Source organism: Malurus melanocephalus, unplaced genomic scaffold, assembly GCF_030028575.1.
Source record: "Malurus melanocephalus ecotype Western Australia unplaced genomic scaffold, MMel_1.1 scaffold_75, whole genome shotgun sequence".
Taxonomy (NCBI): domain Eukaryota; kingdom Metazoa; phylum Chordata; class Aves; order Passeriformes; family Maluridae; genus Malurus; species Malurus melanocephalus.
Genome location: NW_026623307.1, coordinates 1688914 through 1709223, shown reverse-complemented (window position 1 = coordinate 1709223; position 20310 = coordinate 1688914). Strand labels below are relative to the sequence as shown.

General features: G+C 41.1%; 1 protein-coding gene across 2 annotated transcripts in view; it reads right to left on the bottom strand.

Annotated features, from left to right (window-relative positions):
• Nucleotides 1-2245: 2245 nt before the first annotated feature.
• The window catches only part of ABCC5 (ATP binding cassette subfamily C member 5), a 68429-nt gene continuing 50364 nt past the window's right edge, over nt 2246-20310 (bottom strand). The window contains exons 1-11 of one of the 2 annotated variants that reach the window (XM_057367148.1): nt 20169-20304; nt 13653-13793; nt 12882-13033; nt 12332-12448; nt 10948-11183; nt 8750-8863; nt 8173-8285; nt 7362-7470; nt 5746-5973; nt 5332-5474; nt 2246-4659 (exon numbers count right to left, since the gene is read on the bottom strand). In XM_057367148.1, the coding sequence (XP_057223131.1) occupies nt 4387-4659; nt 5332-5474; nt 5746-5973; nt 7362-7470; nt 8173-8285; nt 8750-8863; nt 10948-11183; nt 12332-12448; nt 12882-13009 (1461 nt within the window). In that variant the 5' untranslated portion in view covers nt 13010-13033; nt 13653-13793; nt 20169-20304 and the 3' untranslated portion in view covers nt 2246-4386. Of the gene's footprint in view, nt 4660-5331; nt 5475-5745; nt 5974-7361; nt 7471-8172; nt 8286-8749; nt 8864-10947; nt 11184-12331; nt 12449-12881; nt 13034-13652; nt 13794-20168; nt 20305-20310 lie in introns of those variants that run through there. The other variant, XM_057367150.1, reaches the window with a different exon arrangement.

Below are 20310 nucleotides of genomic sequence, written 5' to 3'. Positions count from 1 at the left end.
CACACACAGAGATAGAGCACAGCTCCAAATTCCCAGCCTGGCTAAACACAGCACACAAGATGCATATCAGGAAATATTATTTTTGAAAAGGTTCTAATGCTCTGCAAACCCCACTAATACCATTCATTTTTTAGAGAGAGMCTTGTCTCTACTATATTAGAACACCTTCCTTGTGGGGAACAGAGCATACTATGTTCAACATTGGAATTCTCTGAACAAGAAATCAGACTTGAATTTTCCAGTGCAAAAGGGAGATGTAGGAATAGGACTGAAGGGAATTGTTCACACAGGTTCAATCATTTATTGCAACTAGGTAGTCTCCCTCTGTATAGAGTGAAAACTCACTTTTCTCTACCCTCCTAAATCTATAAAAGGTTCTCATGTCCAGGTAACACATACGCTAAGAGTTGCCCAAACTACTACTAAAATTAATGGAAAAACAGGATTAATGCACAATATTAATTAAAAATTCTTTTAAAGTTGATGAGGAACATACAACAGCATTTGAGGTAATTTCTGTGAAACAGTGTGCAATTTTCATTTWAAAAGGATACTGAAATATCATGCTTCACCCAAGGTAAATCAATACATAAAGTTGTAGAAGACACTTTGCAGCAACAGACCATTCAATCTGTTTTCTTTAAGAATTAAGAAGTACTTGCATGAGAAAGAGGTAAGTAGTTTATATGTGAGTAAGTAGTTTAACTTTCACAAACAATGCTCTAGTTTCCATACCTGGAAGATGAAACTAGACAAATCCAAACTAGACATTAGGTATGCATTTGAGGACTACATGTAATCAACAGCTAAACCAACCTACCTGGGGCTTCAACAATATCAGTGCCAAGCTGTGTCCTCACAACTGACAATAATTCTGTGTCTCAGAGGACAGCGGCTTGATAAATCTCACACAGTGATTTTTTGTGCRATTTCCTTTATACACCAAGTCTGATATTGTGGTCATAGTGGCTTTAGGCTTTTATCAATCTGTAGGAAAAAGTGTGAAAATAAGTGTGATGTGATTTTAGAATGTTGACTGTACTGTGTTGTTCTATCTTTGGACAAACAGGGAAAACAAGTACACAAAAAGGTGTACTTGACCTAAGTGAATTGTGCAGCACATGAGCATAGATGTACAGAAGGTGTCCTGTGTTATCCGAAAAAGGCAATGGCCAACGTCACTGCAGTGCAAAAACATGAGTTGTGGTCAAAGCAGAATGTTTGGGATACTTGYTAGAATTGTTCTTGGTTGATGGAGTTCGTGGTAAAGATGTTGCAATGTAACATGATACCAAAATGGCTGATACAAACTTAACAAACTAATAGCATAGCTAARAAGAATTATATTTAATGTATCAACCAATGTACTTATGAAATGCTAAAAAATTAAGTTAGAAACATTCCATTTTATTAAAAGGTTTGGCTCTTCAGACAYTTCCCACAAGTGATATTTCTAGATCCTCTACTGCCCTGCTCAAAGCTGCAATGAAGTAAAGTAGTAGTTTTCATTTTCAAAATAAAAAAAAAGATAACCTGATCTCTTGGCGTCTGTTTAAATAAAACCGATTTGCTGTCTTATCTGACTTAAACAGATCAGAAATAATGTACCAAAGATAAGGCAAATAGACAGTTTCCATTTAATCACAGTCTAATTTGGCTGTCAATGTGAAGTCTACTACAAATCAAGACAGCAACTAGCCTGAAGAATCAATTTATTTTCTGTCAACAAAAGGAAGGCTTATCTCCACAAACGTGCTGCCAATTTTTTGTATCTCCAAAATAAAAATGCATTCCTTGCTCACAGGAGAAACTAAAGTACCTGGAGGAGGATGCATGGAACACTTTCAAAAAATCTTGCYCTGCTTCTGTGTTTCAGAAAACAAGAAAAAAGCCATTTCATAGGATCTCACAGAGGTGAGAGCAGAAACACTAACTTATATCTTGTGTTCTTTAATCAGGAAACAGTCTGTTCAGTTCAGCCAGCATTTCCTTGCTCTGATGGGTGCATATGCAAACATACAGCTTATCTGATGTATTTCAGTCAGTTCTAGTAACAACTGATAAAATTTACTTTTGATTATTTGCTTTTGCCACCTCTCCAGCACCTTCCTGTGCAGCTTTGAAATCGCTTACAAACTACCTCTATGCTGCACCCCAGAAAAGGACAAAACAAAGACAATGTACCAAGTGAGCTCTTCCACACAGCKAGAGCAGGGATGCTGAAAAACTACCCAAAAGGCTAAAATTGTCACAAAGCTTAGTTTAATTTGACAATCATCATAAGGCATCCATGTAAATGAAAAATTCCCACCAGGGTCACAAACATTCTCCCACTAAATAACACGTGTTAAAACAGAGGCCCGTGATTCCATAAAATGCTAGTGGTTCCTGGTCTCGGCCAGGCTGCCACTGCTGGCAGTGGGGTCCAGGAGACGCAGCACCAACAGYGGCAACTCCGGAAGTGTAAAGTCAGCTTGTACAAATCTCTTTCAATAGAACGACAAATGAAAAGGAAAGAGATTTGTGCAGAAAACATCATTCGCCATCCTTTCTGGGAAAACAAAACAGAATTAAAAAGATAATCCCATTCAAGGAGCAAAGAGCAGAGCTTGGAGTTCTGAAGCCCAACAATGCTGATGGCCCATTTTTAAAATTAATGAAGCACTACAGAGGCCTGAGTTTATTATTGCTTTATCCCAGTTCAGACCAGGCTAAGGCTATGGTGAAACCCAAATTAATTTAAAGCCAGAAAATGCAGATCCAGTAACAGCACCTAAGTCCCCATCCACACATGGGTGTAAACAGATACTTTTGGYGAAGAAAAAAAGCCCTCCCAAATTTCCCCCTCTTCCTGTCTATGCAGATCCCCACAGCAGGGCTAAAATTTGCCCTGAAGTATAAAACAGTTTCTCTTTCACATCTCTCTTAGCTGAGTCTCTTCCAAATGTTTTGCCTTTTATTCATACTATCCTGGTGATGCATCAGCTCAGAGATGCCTTGTGGGAGCTCACAGAGAGCACATGGTACCCACATGTTAAAAAGTTTATGGCACTGAGTCTAAGAACCATTGCCTGTATTCTGCAATACCCCAGGATGCTTTGCCCTTGGCTTCCTGAGGCTGAATGGCACAGAGGGAAGACAGTAACTCCCCATCCTGCATGGCTGGCCAGTGATCCAGAGAAATAGCATGCCAGGAAAATGAAATGGCACCTTACTCCCACCATAAGTCAGAAAACAGACTCAGGTAAAGCAGGACTTAAAAGTTTCACATCAAAAAAGATGGTGCTTGCCTCAGACTATCATACAACAGGGCAACTGTTATTCAAGCAAACATTATTCAAGGCAGTAAAATCTTAGCATGGATATTGTCACCTTACAGGCCAAGATATGCTGGGGATGTTAGAAAAATTACAGACCTTGTTAATTCCTCCAAAAGGACAGGATAGAAGACACGCAGAGTGCATCTGATGCATGTGCCACACATCCTGATACACTGGCAAAGGTTGCAGCTAGGCTTGTCAAAACAGTTTAAAGATTCAGGCATCCAGCTAGTATTAGACTTGATGGCATTTGGGAATCTAATTTTAACTTTTTTGAAAATTCAAGCCTACACATTTCTTTATTGCTTGTCCCATCGAGTGCAAAGGGAAAACTGAGGATAGGGTTAACTCCAGAAGGATTTCAAATCCATCATAATGYTTCCCTGTTCTTTTTTATAAATCTTTATATATATATAAAGAGCATTATTATTATTATTATTATTTAGCCATCTATGGGCAGGGGGAACAGGAGCTATTTAAAATTAGTTTCTTATTTAAGCATTAGTCCCCTTCCTCCCAAATCACAATACCTCTGTCACAGGAAGGAGCATAACATGAAAACGTTTGCTGCCACTAACAATTCCTGAGTCTCTCCTTTGCAGAACTTTAGCCCAAATATCAGGACAATGACAGCTTGACACATACACCCTCCCCAGCAACATACACACAGCAAGTAGGACATGCCTCAGTGGCCTCAGACAAAAAAAAAAAGAAAAAAAAAGAAAAAAAAGAACACCCCCCCCCACCAAACAACAAATCCAGAGAAACCATCCAGAAGAGCCTCAGGAAAGGGAACTATCCACTTTCCATGGAGAAGCAACAGCCCAGAAGTCCCTGCCCAGTAAAAACTGAATCAAAATATCCATCACACAGCTGACGGAGATCTCTGAAACCTGGCAGTATCACACACTGGATACTTGAAGGCACATTTGCTTTGTGTTTTGGAAGAGAAATCCAGTTATAACACACTGCAGCTGCAAGGCTGAGGGAAAGGAGGCAACTCTTGGTATCCTTCCTCTGTTCCTGTCCCCATTTTCAAGCTTTGTGGCTGGCATGAACTGGTAATCTAAGCAGACACGTTGACGTCCCTGAGTGAAATGGCACCATTTGTGGCCTCTGAGACTTTGTCCTCAAGCACCATTGCTGGTGTGTCTGTAGTGACTGCTGTAGTGTCTATGGCAGGAAGTGGATTCAAACCCTGGGATAAGATCTGTTGGATCGTTTTCCGCAAATTGGGGTGCAGCTGGTTTTGGGTCTGGTAAAAAATTTCTAAGGCAAAAGACTTGAGGGTGCCAGTGCAAAGGTCCTCATAAAGTGGAATTGTGTACATCCGAGACATCTGCAAAAAAGGAAAACAGGATAAGAACACTTCAGTAAAAGTCAAGAAGTTCAGCTCTTCCACAGCTACACTCCAACAGCCCTGAATAACTTCAGACTGGAGACAAGCAACACATTTCTTCAAAAGACAGATGAGTCGATTCTAAGTCTGATGCAAGGATTTTTATGAATGGTAATAAAAAAACATCTGCTCTCTGAGCCTGAGCTACTTCCACAAATAACAGAACTATTTTAAAGGCCAAATAGAAGAGGCCACACTGAACACATGCATTAACATTTTGCTCCTGCACAATAACAACAATTAAAAAGAACTTGATGGGCCCTAGCCTTGCTTGATGTGTAAATGTTCAAATAATCACATGATTTATAGTGCAAAAACTTGTGGTCTGGAAAAGCCAGGACTGCTACAAAGCAATACAAAAAATGCATGGGGCAGAGCTGGGACAAGGGTATTGAATCAGAYTAGAAAAGCAGAGATTATCTGTAGGCATTTGAGATTACATCTGCCCATTCCTCCCCACCGCTAGCAGGTGAGCCATGCTCAGCCCCTTTGCAACACACCTGGGCTACACTTGGCCAGGAAGCAGAAGTTCCAAGGTCTTTCACGTCGCATGTCTCATGCACATGTCTCATGCACTGAGAGGTGCAGTGTTTTTAATCCAGCAGTTAGTACCTGGTTTTCCAAGAAGCGACGGACTTTGTAAAGGTCTGGATAATAGTCATTTCGGACTACAATCTGCAACCAGCGGATACGGATTTCTGCATTCATGGAGTCCAGCTGAGAGGAGTAACATTCCGAGAGCTTTTTTATCACCTCTGAAGAGAGCACATACACAGAGAAAGATCTATGACCTATTTTGTCAACTTTGAGGGTCATCACAGAATAACAAYTCATAAAATCACAGAATCATAGAATCGGTTGGGCTGGAAAGGAYTTTTGAAGATCACCTATTTCAACCCCTCTGTCATGGGCAGGGACATCAACCTGACTTCATGTGAATTATAACATCAACCAGAGGCAGGGATCTTTAGAATTGAATCAATTATTCTAGAGATAATTTTCTATTATCCTGGTAAGAGTACTCACCATGTGGCAGTGGTGATCCATCCAGCAATCTGTCCAGGAAAAGCACAGTTTGGAACGTTCTCCATTTAGTGAGGTCAACACTGCTGGCAGCAGCAACAGAGTCCAGAGGCTCTGTGGTCCAGAGTTTGAAGAGTGTCTCCACTGGTCTGGTCAGACTGGATCCCTGAGATAAGTCTGGCTCAGCTAACGGAGGTCCTGTAGCATTGAGCCAACGTTCAAACTCCAGTCCTGGAATGAGGAGCACCAAAAATGTGGAGCAGGGATCTCTGTAGGTGGCTTGGCTGCCTCAAAGTTCAGGACTGCTTCTAGCATAGTTAAGAGAAGTTCTAACAACAGCAACCAGTAGCTAAGAGTGACAGAATAGTCTTGGCAACCTCATTGGGATAGCCTATGGAAAATCTGGAAGAGTACCAGCAACACCTCTCCTAACCTAAGCATGAGTTTTCCAGAGCTCAACAGTACAGAAAGTACAACAAACACACRCACTCTTAAGGCAGCCAGGCTGACAAGTACCTAAGTTCAAACTACGCTCTAATATTTGTGTRCATTCATTTCTCTCTCAGAACTTCGAGAAAGACTGATGAATATGAAGAAAACCCACTTTATTAAAAAAGAGGGAGGTGAGAGGGCTGACTGAACTCTTCCTACCCACCGTAAACCCAAACAATTTAAATTTATTTAAACAACTAATAACAAAAAAAAAAAGGTTTCTTCACAAGCAGCAGAGCTTGCTTTCCAACAGAGCTCTTTCTCTTGACCTTTCACCACCTCAGTACTTACCTARCGCTTGTCAATACTTCCTGTTCCACGCCATCTATACTAAAACTCCTATCTTCTGCATCCCCTGAATATTAGACAGGCAAAAATTCACAAATGCTGTGGATAACTCMTTAGCCAACCAGTAAGCCAAGTAAAACACAGAACTGCTGAGCTCATGCTGCARCTTTTCCCACAGTAAACTCACTCATCTACACATCTCCACAGGCAGTTTCCTTTCTACAAAGCCCGTAGGAACCCAGGCTAAGAGTCCTTAAGACCTGTACTCTGCCAGTCTGGTTTAAACTGACCAATAGCTACTTGCAACGATGGACACATGGCAGGATGAGTCTCATTTCTTTGAGCAAGTGAGATAATAAGCACCTGGCAAACCACAGACCTCCCATAAATCCACCAACAGCTATAAATAGSGAATATAAGAGAGAGTGACACATTATGGAAGAGATTTTATATGTATGGGTAGGACCTTGGGTTCTCAAAGCATGATTTCTGTTATTTAAATAGATGAAATTTCGAAGTCTTGAAATTTCACCTTTTCCCTGCATTTAGGCATGTGTAAATCTCACATGCACTGATCATTCTGTCTGCAGAGCGAAAGGTGAGTTAGTGAGAAAGTTAACCAAGGCACACTCAGCTAATTAATGCCAAAATTGTCAGCAATTTAAGATGTTCTCATTCCCCAGCAGAGAGGCAATAACCACAAATTCTGTCAAGAACACCTTGTTGTTGCCAAACTGTTTTGTTTGCCTTAGCATTTCCCTATGCATCCTTCAGGTTGAGCACAAAGTTTATCATCCACATTTTCTAAGTGTTTACGTTTAACTAAGTAAATCTCCTACCTGCTTTGCTCTCAACACATTGCTCTTTCAACTCTGGAAAAAAATTCAGGAAGGAATCAAGAAGATCTTGAGCCACAACGCTGGTAAACTTATACTTCTCAATGTAGGCCTAAAATAGTAAAAAAGTTCAAAATATGATTAGGAGCAAACCAGCTTATTTTTGATGTAGAACCACTGCATGCCACAACAACGACAGCAACAAAAATATAAACCTAAATGTAAGAACAAGTATCTGAAGGTTTAAAAAAAAAAAAAGAAGAAAAATATTCTCCCTCCTCAGCCAGACAACTAAAGAAGCACCATAACAAGAAAAAAAAAAAGAGTAGCTGCAAATACATTGACAGCTGAGTATCATTTMTTTTTTCTTTTCAGAAACAAGTCAGTAGCTGACAATTTTCTGTAGGTTTTGCAAATGTGTTTCCAGGAACCAATCTGCACGAACACAGTAACCTGHAACCTGGTTAAAAAAACCCAGGTAAACACTTCCTAGTAGTGAATTAAATCACATCTTTCCAGTCATGGGCAATCTGTGCTGGAACAGCTTTCTAATTACTTGGAGCACAGAACAAGAGATAAAACAAAAATATACTACTACTCTGTATGTAGCACCTCATAAGTTCAGAATCTCAGAATTCTTGTAGAAAGATTCATGTGGGTTGACAGGCCCACAATATTCCTCCATCTCAGACACACTTGTATTCAACTTCACCCTTAACATTTAACCACAGTGACAGAATCTGGGGAAAAAAACCCAAACAGCAACAATAAAAAATCATCTCTAAATCTCAAGAAAATGCATATTTACACTCACTCTTAAGAAGGAGTCAAAGTGTCTTGGGTCACCACAGAGCTGGGACAGGTAGTAAACAAAGCAGTAGCCTTTCTCATAGGTGAAGAGGTTCATTAAATTACTGGGATTTACACCTTAAAGGAGAGGACAACATGATAAGAAACTAATGAGGACAGTGATTTCCAACCCTCTGAGTATACAGACTCCTTAGAGATGACCAAGACAAGACATAGCAACTTAAYAGCACAGGATTTTATATGATGTTTCCAAATATTTCCATTATAAACTACTTTTATATATTTTATATATTGAGAATATCAAACTCACATAGCTTTCAAGGCAGCTTTTCACACTCTTTCTACTCAGTAAGTCTATTCTTACACAGAATGGTATCTATAAAGATAAGTTACCCAACTTTGAAAAAAACTTGAAACTTCCTTACTTAGTTTTTGACYGGTTTACAAACTAGTATTTCTTTCTTCTTTTTTACTTTTTTTAATAAAGGATATGTAAAAATTAGGTTTTTTTGTCACTATTCCATCATTGATATACAGATGTATACAATTTTGTGTAAAGCAGCCTCAGCCAAAAGCAATACCTGGCTCCAGTTTAACCTGAAGCTTGCTGACTGGGTTGTCTTCTCCAAGGAGCTTCATCTGTCTGTGGAGAGCATCGAGGCGGAATGCAGTCTCCAAACATGTGAAGGCAGCTCCTACCCCAGAAAGTAATTTGTTAGTTGTGTGGAAATGACCAGCAAAACCTGACCTGTGCAGGACTAGCACAGGGACAAAGTAAAAGCTGCTGCAGATGCAAAAGACACAACAGCGAGATGGAGTAACAGTAATGTAATGACAGAGAAACTTGAGTGCAGAACATCCTTGTAATTAGTAATGAAAGTCAGAGCCTAACCCGATKCATTTCCTCTGATTATGCAGCAGGTTGCACTGAAAAACAAAGCAGCATGAAAACTATGCTAAAGGTTACATCCTTGACATCATCTTATCAGTTCTTGCAAGATAAGGAAAGCAGCACTGAAAAACATATTGTACAGGTAACTTTTAGGGAGCAATCAAGTGCTACAAAACCATACTGTCACTAGTAGAATAGCAGACAAAATTCCATACTCAGTGCCAAAGATATTACTAAGCAAATGTCACCTCTTGAATGAGAAAAAGATTGGACTTGGTTATTGTATTACAGATCCTGTATTTTTTAAGCTGTATCTATCATCCTACTTGTATTTTGCCWTAAGTTTTTCACCTTCCTTTCATTAGGACTTTTTACTGTGTGACTGGGTAAACTTCTCTCTTACTGCAGTGTAGACCATTCCATGCTCTCAAGCCAAACTAGCTGTATTATACTGCCAAGAGATATTTCCTTTGCCCTTGTAGATATTAGAAGCTGCAAAAAAATGGATTTTCACATTCAGAAGATACTTAACATCCATAGCTATTAACATTTTAGCTTTCTCTGCTAAGTTTTTAACCTGAAGATAGGGTTTGTTACATAGATACAACCTCAGAGTCTTGATGTAACACCCAAATTCTACATAAGGAAATATGAATTAAGAACCAGGAAATATTTGATAAACAGGAGAACCCGTATGACCAGAGAGAGAGGTGGATGTGCTTCCCAGGGGAAAGGAAGAACTAGGATGGTTAGTGTTACGGGCAATTACTACTAAAAAACAAAATAGAATGGAAAAAGTGCTTACTAAAAAATGGCATAGGGAAAGACATTTTTTAGTTTCCTAACAAATGCTTCTTGAAACAACCAGTTCTAGAGAACTGACCAAAATCAACAAGGATTTTGTTCTATGTTGGATGGACAGGCTAAGATAATGAACAGGTTGGTATCTTCTGACCCGCTCATATTATTGCCATGTGACTGAGGACAGTAGCATGCACTGAGACTTAGCATAAAACAGCTTTTAAAGATAGATAATATGCAATATAACATTTCCATAGATGCTCAGAGCACTTCTTTGCCTAAACTTAATTATTATAAGCTCATGTCCAAAAACAATATACATAAATAACAACAAATTCTTTCTTTTAAACACTTTCGCTGCCAAGATTTCTAGGAACCTTTCCAAGACTGTTTACAATGGATGCTTGAGAAAACATGGAACGGCTATTGAGAACATAACAGGACAAACTAGAAAAGCATACATTCCCATTATTCACTTCAAAAAAAGCCAATTAAACTTAAAAGCAAGAGGAATCATTTACTACTTATATATTCTAAAGACAGCACTATAGAACAGACTGTGAAATTCAGTGATGCAAACAAAGGCAGGGCTTACAATCCTGCAGGAAGCCTCCAGCACATAAACAGACAGCTACATAAATCTGTACTTTTTTTTAGTGCTATTGCCACCACTCTTTTTAACAGTAGGTAGCTACTAACTAATCATAATTAAAAGGACACTTRTTCAGAGGACACTTATAACTGTGCTAAGATTTTTTACATCTTTCTCTGAAGAATCCTCTGCTCACCTTGCTCTGACATATCAACACCTGCCTGGTACCCAACAGTAGTTCCATGTCCCCAGAGCACTGTGCTAAAGCCCCTGGTACCATGTCAGGTAKTGAGCCCACCAAAGCCAAGACAAAGTCAAACTCTAAGTAAGATGTTCAACAAAAAATTTGRGGCTGCATGGGGGTGTGTGTTCCAGAAATAAAACCTAACTGAAAACCAGCTCCCTACAGACTTCTGAGCTTCCAAGGCAAATACTCTATGCAGCCAGCTCTCAGTTATGGTAAGAAGGAGCATAAGAAGTTTCTGCAGCYGTACCATAGGTCTCGGTGGTGATCCGACGCTGCGCGTAGGTGGCCAGGCCCTCGCTCAGCCACATCTCCTCCCACGTGGCGTTGGTGACCGCGTTCCCAAACCAGCTGTGGGCAACTTCATGAATGACGTCAATGATCAAAAACTCATCGCTCTCCAGAATGGAAGAGATGATGAAGGTCAGGCATGGATTTTCCATGGCAACAATAGGGAAGGATGGAGGAAGAAAAACAATGTCATATCTAAAATTAGGGAGAGAAGAAAGAAGAAAGGAGAAAGGAGATGAGTAAATTGCAGCTAGAAGATACACAGTAACATTTTCTTCTTTCAGAAGACACACAGTAACATTTTTCTTTCTTTAGGGGAGGCTTTTGTGAAACCTTTTTGTGACTTCAGGAACAAACTTTCTAAACCAATGGCGCTTAACTCCGATCAGAGGATCACGGATTTTATTTTGTTCATCAAGTGCTGATGTTTGAACAGAAAGACTTGACAGCCTTGTGATGCACAACAAATCCAGCACATCCCAGATGCATTGTGCTCCCTTCACACACACAGAACTCATCACAAGTTGTGTATTTGGGAGCCAGAAAAACTGTTTACACTATATACAGTAGTGTAACATGTGATGAGTCCCCAGAGGCTCCCAGGAAAGAGAGATGATGGGAAGCTGTCAAAGAATTAATTGATTTCCCATACATGCAGTGTCTGCAAAATAATCTGTGTGCTTCAGAACACAGCAGTAATACATGTTTTGTTTTCTAAATCTCTTTATCAATGATCAGCAGTGGCACACTGCTCCGTGTTCTCAGATTATTTCAAGCAATATTTTGTAAGTTAACAACAATGCAATCTTCTTGCTTACTTTTAGCACAGAAATATAGGAAGCCTTTGYAAACATTTTCTCCCATCCAAATAATGAAAGTATTCTCTTAAAAACACTCTTTTTWAATACATAGTCAAGCTATTCAAGAACTATTAATGTTGGTTTTGGACACTCAATGAGTCTATACTGAGATTTTCAGTATTCTCAGGCTTACTATAATAAATGCAGAAATAAATAAGATAAATAAAACAATCACACATTTTAAATGGTGTCTGGCCCAGTGCTAGCCTAGCATCACAAAACACTGTAGTATGAAATGCCCTTACTCCTTAGGAAAGATCCATTGTCTAGAAACCTCCAGGCCAGCCCTGCAAAACAGCTTAAACACCTCCATGGTCCYTCCTACCACTTGTGGAAACAAAACTCCAGAGTTTGTTTTCAACTACTACAATGCTACCARTTGAAATGCTGATTTGCCCTGCTATAGGGAGAAAGCATGATCATTTCTCAATACTGTTTTATTTTATTCCCATTGTACTCTCCCAGGTGACTGATTAAACTCACCTTCCCCATATATAGGGGCCATACAGACTCTCTGCAGCAGTCAACCAGCGTTCAACAATGCCAGAAAGCTTGCTGATGGCTGTTGGCAGCAGGCAAGGCTCTGCCCACACTCTGCTCCTGTCAGAAAACAAAAAACATCAGGTGATACTTCAGCAAACTGAATTATCTCTTAGAAAAAATAGCCTGACTACTCACCACACTTCCATGTATGGTAATAGCTCAAGGAGACCTCAATCAGACCCAGGCCCTCCTAGACTAATGCCCCATGGAACATGGCAAAAGGAAACCAAAGATTCCTTCAACAAGGCAACAAGAAAGCAGCTGTAATGACTGCAGGGGGCAGTAGGCAACATTTATGAAAGAGAAACATATCTTTGCCAGTGCAGTGCCATAAATCTCTTTACACCCAACCACACTTCAAAGTCTCTCAGTGCTCACAGGTCATGGACCCAACTGTTAACTTACCAATGACTCAACATCTTTGCTACTTTGCAGTATGAAGCATTGTACAGAGACACAACAAACAGAATGAACTCACTGCAAATCTTACCTTGGACCTATGTCTGCATGTATAAGGTCTCCAGCCACCAGAGCCACTAGATAGGCAGGAACTGGATATTCCATGTAAAACTGATATACACCTTCCTCTTCTAGGTAGGAGCTTTGGGTGGCACTCATCAACACCTGTATGCCTGCTGGAGCCTGGAAGAACAACATCATACATATCAGCTCACCAGATAATCACAGCWGAATGACTGAACCACAGATCTCGGATTCATTTTCATCTATGCCTGATGATGTACATTAAAAACAATGATTTAGATAACACAAAATGCAAGATTTCTGCAAGGTTTTTATACCGCAATCTRCCCAGTCCATGAAAACATACCAACCAAAAATATTACTCCTCCTATATRCCAGCTGCCCCAAAATCACCCACATATGAAATTATTTTATCTATACAAAATGCAACATTATTTGATGCTGCTTTCAAAAAACTTCAGTATTTCTCTTTCAGGCATTGGTACAATACAGTTGAATATTATCAATAACCACTGTCGGAAGTGACGAGCCAAGTTCTCTCTCATATTTCCATTTTACAATTACTCTTTCARCAYTGTGTAYRAGGAAGGCAAGGCTCAAGCATGACAGGGAACAGAGTTGCCTTTGTGGTCCAAGAACCAGAATGGGACCTAAAAAATCCAGTATTCTCTATAACACTGAATCACATTTTTAGCAGGTGTACACACATGATGTCACTGTGTTTTCACTGGTTAACAGCAATTAAAAGCTCCATGAAGCATTCAAAGCCATCCCTTACCTTGACAGTAGCTGAGTAGGTGCATTTCACTGCAGGGGTATCRAAGCAGGGGAAGAAGGAGCGGTTACACACCGAGTGTCCCTGGGTGAAGACAAAGGGTTTGGCATTGCCGTACGTCAGCTCTGGATCCAACCACCAGATCTGTCAAAACATGACAGGAAGAAGAGGTGAGGGGAAGGGACAACATCACAAGGATGAACTGCCACTATGAAAACCTGAAATCAAGAGGATTGTGGGGGAGAAGCACCACCTCCAGCTCCCTGGATGAATACCTGGCACAGGGCACATTTCCATCTCTAACAATACATCTTTGTACTCCTGTTTATTTCCTGGGARTGGTCACAGAAATTTCTTACTGTCTGAACACTAAGTGACACAGAACACAGTGAATTCCATTTCTCTTGTATCAATTTGCTTGGTTAATAACAAGTCCCTAACAAACATCCACACAACCTTATCTCAAAGGGAGTACTCTGGATATCTCAAGGTTCATAACTCGTTATGAACAGGATAGAAGACATCAGGTAAAACAAACCAGGAAAAAAAAACTACCAACCCAAAACAAACCCAAATACACAAACCAAAAAACCCTGAAGCTGAAGTGTGTACACAACATTATCTGTGACCCTGACACTGCCCTCCTGGCTGAAGCATCAAACATTTTGACACYATGCAAAAAAAGTCAGTATATGTGAGAAACATCTGGTCAAGGACACTGGAGGCCCCTTTTTACAGAATGGATAAGGAGACTCTGGGTGGTTACAAAGAAAAAGCCAACAAAACACACCACTGAATACATCAATTTTCAGCACCAAACARCAAATAAATCACAAGTCAGACCCTCAGCAAATAATTAGAACAGATTAAGAATAATAAGAAAATGTGCAATTATTTGCCTTTTGGTTTTTTTTGTTTCAAAAGTTTGTGCTTTCATATACTCCCCACCTCCAGCTTTGAAGTGTAGGAGCAATTTTAAATAAGGGTTTGCTTGTAATCCTAGAACTGTGGAGCTCAACTTTGATGGAAAATATCAAATATTGTGAAACTTGCAATAAAATTGGAACCACTGGAAGTTTTGGAAAGACTCAAGCACAAGGAATAAAACTTCTGAGTCTGCTGAATTCTTAGATCAAAGCAACCAATAAATCTGAAATCAGAGAACACCAGTTAGTGGAAACACTAGTTCAGTTCTGGTCCTCAAGGGAAAGCAATGAAACACAGAAGAGAAGCCTGGGTACTAGTCTGCTCACGTTTTAACATCATATTACAACTCTGCCTCCTAGTTAACTTCTGGAAGTTTTCTCTCTCTTCTTCTGTCCTATAAGGTTACTTTTTGATATGTTCTTCCCTGCCTTTAGACCTTTTTCCTCAAATGCCAGGGTGTTCCTCTCCCAAATCATCCACTGCAGCAGCACCCTGGGAAATCAGTGAAAGGTAAGGACTGGAAACACACAGTCAGCAGCTTTCAGTTATTCCCATGGAGGCTCACACTTCCACTGGCAAATGTTTGGATTTTTTTAGGTGGGAGGCATTACAAAATTAAAAACCTTTAGCCAGAAGTCAATGTCTTGAAATTTGTTTTAAGATTACCCTCTGTCTATTTAAAGCCTGTAGGGCCAGAAACAAGCTGAAAGCAGGACTTCTGAGGAGCCCTGTGTGTTCACATCCATGTGCTGCATTTCTGTGTAGCACTGCCCACAGCCCTGGGTCACAGCCCAGGGCCATTACATAGCTACAGATTTCCACTCTTTCTCCTGGATACCCGCATTTCACAGTGATGAATATTATTTTTGCAGTGTCATGTTATGGAAATGGAGACAATCATTAAAGAAGGCATTTGGGGATGTGTATCTCATTAAATACCAATAGCTAATAATTTCCACCCAGAACACACATATAAAAAAAAAATGAAAGTGCTGTATTTTAATACAGGGTAGTAATTTTCTAACAATCCAGGAAAGAGACTGAGAAATTAAATTTTAAAGATCTGCCCTAATGGCTTTTAAAAACACTCCTCTGCTCACTAGCTTTGTGCTTGCATCACCAAGTCTGACTTCCAATTTGTATTGTTGGCCCTGCTGAAGAGACTCATCTTCAAAAGATTCTGTTYTCTTTGCTTTTTGAGGGACAGAAAAGGCTAACAAAGAAAACAGAGAGATAAGGCACCACCACACCTAAGTTGCAACACTTGAGTAGGAAGGAAAAAGGGCTGACAGACAATGTCTTTACAGCAGAGAGATAAGGGGAAGTTCTCYCTGAGCAGTGCAGGAGGAAAACATAAGCAGGAAGGGAAGGGGAAACAAGAACTGATTCTTGTTTATAAGAAACTCCATAAATTAAGGACAACTTCTTTTCAACCAGTCCTGCTTTATTTGACATTTCGTTGAAGTTAAGTGAAGCACCAGCCTGACAAGCCAAGAGGGAAAATATTTGCAGTGGATGAAGTATTTTTTTCCCATTTTCTAATGTCTGCAGCTACATGGCAAGCCTCTGTCTCTCTTTCCAGACGCACTTGGAACAATGATGAAAAGTTATCCTGAAACAATATAAATAGATCTGTAATATAAATAGACCAGGCTATGCTGCTGGACAGAGGCAGGGCTTTGGGCTGGGGAAAATGAGTATAAGCAGCATCCCAGAAAGGAGTGCAAGGCACAGGGTGCTGCTGAGGCAGGTGGTGGAGCAGGGYATAGGGACAGAGCAGTATTTCAGGCTGGATCATCTACTCCACATCCAAATCCCTCCTGCACTTCCCCTTGGGAAATACACGTGGCATCATCATCATGCTCTTCATTTTTATCTAGCTTTTCCTGTACACAGGAGTGCTGTTTCACACATTAAAGCTGTTCTGTGGTGCATTTCAATTATAAAGAGCTGCATGATTCCTCTGCTGAACAAAGGCTTTGGGCAGCCCAGGCTTTCCCCTGCCCACGTACTGCAAAGAAGCTCACACTTTATAAGRCACCTGCCAAGAGTATAATTTTTATTAACTTAGATCATAATCTTTTACCCAAATCTGGCAAATGACAAAGGCAATTAGCTAAGCCTCTTTTAATTTTAAACCTCTCCATGTTTCTACATGCATTATTGATGAAGGTCGCAGGAAGAGCTGCAAAGCCACAGCTTCTGTTCCAGGCAAACACACTGCTCTATCTGATGACAAAGTAAACAAAACACCTGAGATGCAGAGCACGTGACAGGAGCAAGGCACACCTGGACAGCAAGTCACTCTAGGGAGACTGAGGAATCAAGACAAATTCAAGGAGTTACAGGGAAATTTCTAGCACTGCAAAGAAGSCTGTCCTTTCTGCTAAACCTTGAAGATGAGGAAATGCTGTCATTTTTTATACCAGAACCCACAGCAGAATCTGCATTTAAGGGAAGAAAATAACAATGGTGCACTGCCAAGTCAGAGGAATGACACAGTGGGCAAGAGGCAGGTGTAGATTTTTCTCTCTAGGGAAGGAAAAAAAAATCACACAAGAGTATTACCAAGAAGTAAGGGATGRGGGAGAAGGGGAGGAAGAGCAGGACTACTGTCCCCAACACACCTGATCAATGTGTGTCTTYGGCCCACACCAGGAGAGATGCACAGTGATTGTGACAGTCTTGCCTCTGATGGGAACTGGTGATTTACTGAGCATATGGTTTCCTAACAGCACAGGGAGYTGGAATGCTCTGTGAAAGGCAGATTTAATCTCTCAGCTGTCTCTCAATGTCCATCAAACAACCAATGATCTTGGCTCCTTCCTCCACAGAAGAAATAATGGGACAGTCAAATAACATGTCCAGATGGCTGAAAGCAACTTTACCAAGACAACAGGTTTCCAATTTTAAACACACTACTATCTGCTGCTGATCTTACTGCCAACACATTCACACTGCACTGTAACATGMATTTACTGTTTTATAGGTCCCACAAGTATACTAAAAGTCCCCAGAAAATAAGCCCTGACCCAAGGAGAATATATTCCTACAACGGCCAAAGAAAACAGAACTTTTAGAAGAGAGAGGTCTAACACTATACAGTTRTGCCTCACTGACAGAGAAAAGGGACTGCCAGAATATTTACAAGACGTAAGTATAAACCAGTTGACCCTTATACACATATGGGTTACTCATCCCTGTTAAAGTGCAATGCTGGGCCAAAAACCAGCAATGACAGAGAGCACTACAATAGCACCAAACCACTTTGGATCCAAAAAAAATAGCTCAGCATGCTGAACATGAAGAGCTACAACAGGTGCTACTCGAGGACAAATATTTTGCCAGCCAAAACCTACAACAGTGAGTGAGCAAACATGGTAGGATTTATGTCAGTGAGCATGCCTGCTTCTGCTTTCCAGTATTACTTGGAAAGGGCAGTGCATGTCTCTAGTGCTGTGACCATCAATAATCTTGACATGAGTCCTTGTAGCTTCATTTCAGCTAAAGCAGAACATGCTGTTAAAGGTACAATAAAGACTTCAAAAGACAGGATAAAGAACAGGTAGTTCACCTCTGATCCATGCAGAGCAAGACAACAACAGAGGGAATAGAAGAAATGTCGAGCTCTCAGCATCCTCAGATATGCAGCATCCACACGGGAYTGCATGGGGAGCCAAGGAGGCAACACATTAATACAAGGTGAGACTAAATGGACATCACATCAATCAGTGCCCTGCACCTTCCAGTGGTTTTAAGATCACTCCCAAACCCAGATCGGTATTCCAATCATACTGAGAGCATTTCTCCATAGACTCAGCAGRACAGGCTGCCCCTTTGGCAACAGGGCTGGCAAAAGCCAGGGGAACGCACAGGCCGGTCTAAAATAAAACAATTTGTTCAAGAGGAGGAAAGCACGTTATCATGTACTTTGGGAGGTGTGGCTCAGCCACACTGAGAACGATTACAGAGCACACAGCAATGCCAAATTAGCTTTAAAGCCTTCTGACTATAAACAAGGCAGAGAGTGGACAAAAGAAACAGGTTTCTTCATAAACCTTGGGAAAGAAATAATGAACAGAATCTTCTGAACACACTGTGAGCTACATGGCAGAGTACTGTACAAGGAAATAGTGAAGCCAGGAATTCYAAAGGTGAAAAGGAACAATATCCAAGTGGATCTGAACTTTAWAAGTGCCAGAATCTTACTTCATTTTTTGTACTTTAAGGGAAGTACTAGAACATTAAAAAGTCTGATGTGACCACAGAAAACTTCTGTCAATAAAAATCGTCATGTGGAGCTCACTATTCCGAGTAAGACAATGTATTAAGACTACCCAGATCATTCCAAGGATGAAATTACTTCTGTGAGCTTCAATGCAGGATTAAAATCAGACAGAGAAACATCCAGCAAACTCGTTCTATTCAGCAACACTTTCCTATCACGAGGAAAGGCCTACTGTTTACTTGCTGTGGGTTGTTTTGCAAGAAGCTTTTATGCTCAATTCCTGCTCTTGTTAAAATATCTTGTAAAWGCCAAATAGATCCACACATTTACTGGTTTTGACCAGTGCAACAGCAACACCAAATCAGAGGGCTGAGAGTCAATTCCTTCAGGCAAGATAGAGGCAACAAAGTTGCAAGACTCTCGAAAAAAAAAAAACCATTTCTTTTGCAAATACATTAATGAACCACATGATTAAAATCATCTCAGTTTCATTCCCAACTTGAACAGACTATACATTAATAAAAAGAACTGATGTACCAGTGGTAACAACTTCTTAAAAACACAAGATCTACCAGGCAGGACCTAAAAGCGTTTCTAAATACGCGGGGAGGGGGGGAGAGGGCGGGGGATGTTGGTAAAAGAAGTGACAGAATTTACAAAGTATTTCCTTGTTGAAGAAGTATACAGACATGGAACCACCTCCATGGTCACATCCAAATGGGTGWAATGGGCCATTTCTAACCCCCTTTTTTTCAGCAGATAACACGTAGGGATATGTGGAATCACTCTTGTTCTYCTCAAAACTCCTAACCACGGCTCATTGGAACACCAGCCTAGGTGTTCAAGGCCTGCTTTTGTAAGCAGCTGCCAAAACCCCCCAGGGAAACTCCTGCATTGTGGATGTCACAATTTGTCCTGAAGGACTGAGTAGAGACAGGAGTTTTGAAATTTTCACTCTCCTCACCAACARCTACAATGCCCTTAAAGAACGAAAAGGTTTTAAATTACTGTGGTGGTGGGGGATGAATAGCCTTCGGGTCCATGCGATGGGGGAAGACAGAAAGGACAGCGGCTGGGTCGGTACAAACCCCGCTGCTGAGTGCGCGGGGGACCGCGGGGCTGGCAGAGCACAGATGCTGCTGCCCCGCAGGCTGGCGCTGCCAGGCGATGGGGGCCACGGACAGGACTCGAGGGGCTGGCAGGGAGATACCTCCCGCCGTCTTTGCAGCTGGGCCGGGGCGCTTCCCCGACGGTCACTTATAACAGAATCAAAGGTGTGCGACAGGCGTGGCCGGCACCGGAGGGCTCTGCCAGCCGCCCCGGGACCCGGTTTCCTACGTTACCAACCCCCGCCCGGTACTCACGGCGGGGCCGTCGGCCGTGGTGTAGCGGACGATGATCTGGAAGGGCTGGTGCGGCTGAAGTGCGGCGGGCAGGGAGACGGTGAGGGACGAGCCGTAGTCGGTGAAGGGGTCCACCCTGAAGCCAAGCGGGCAGGCGGAGCAG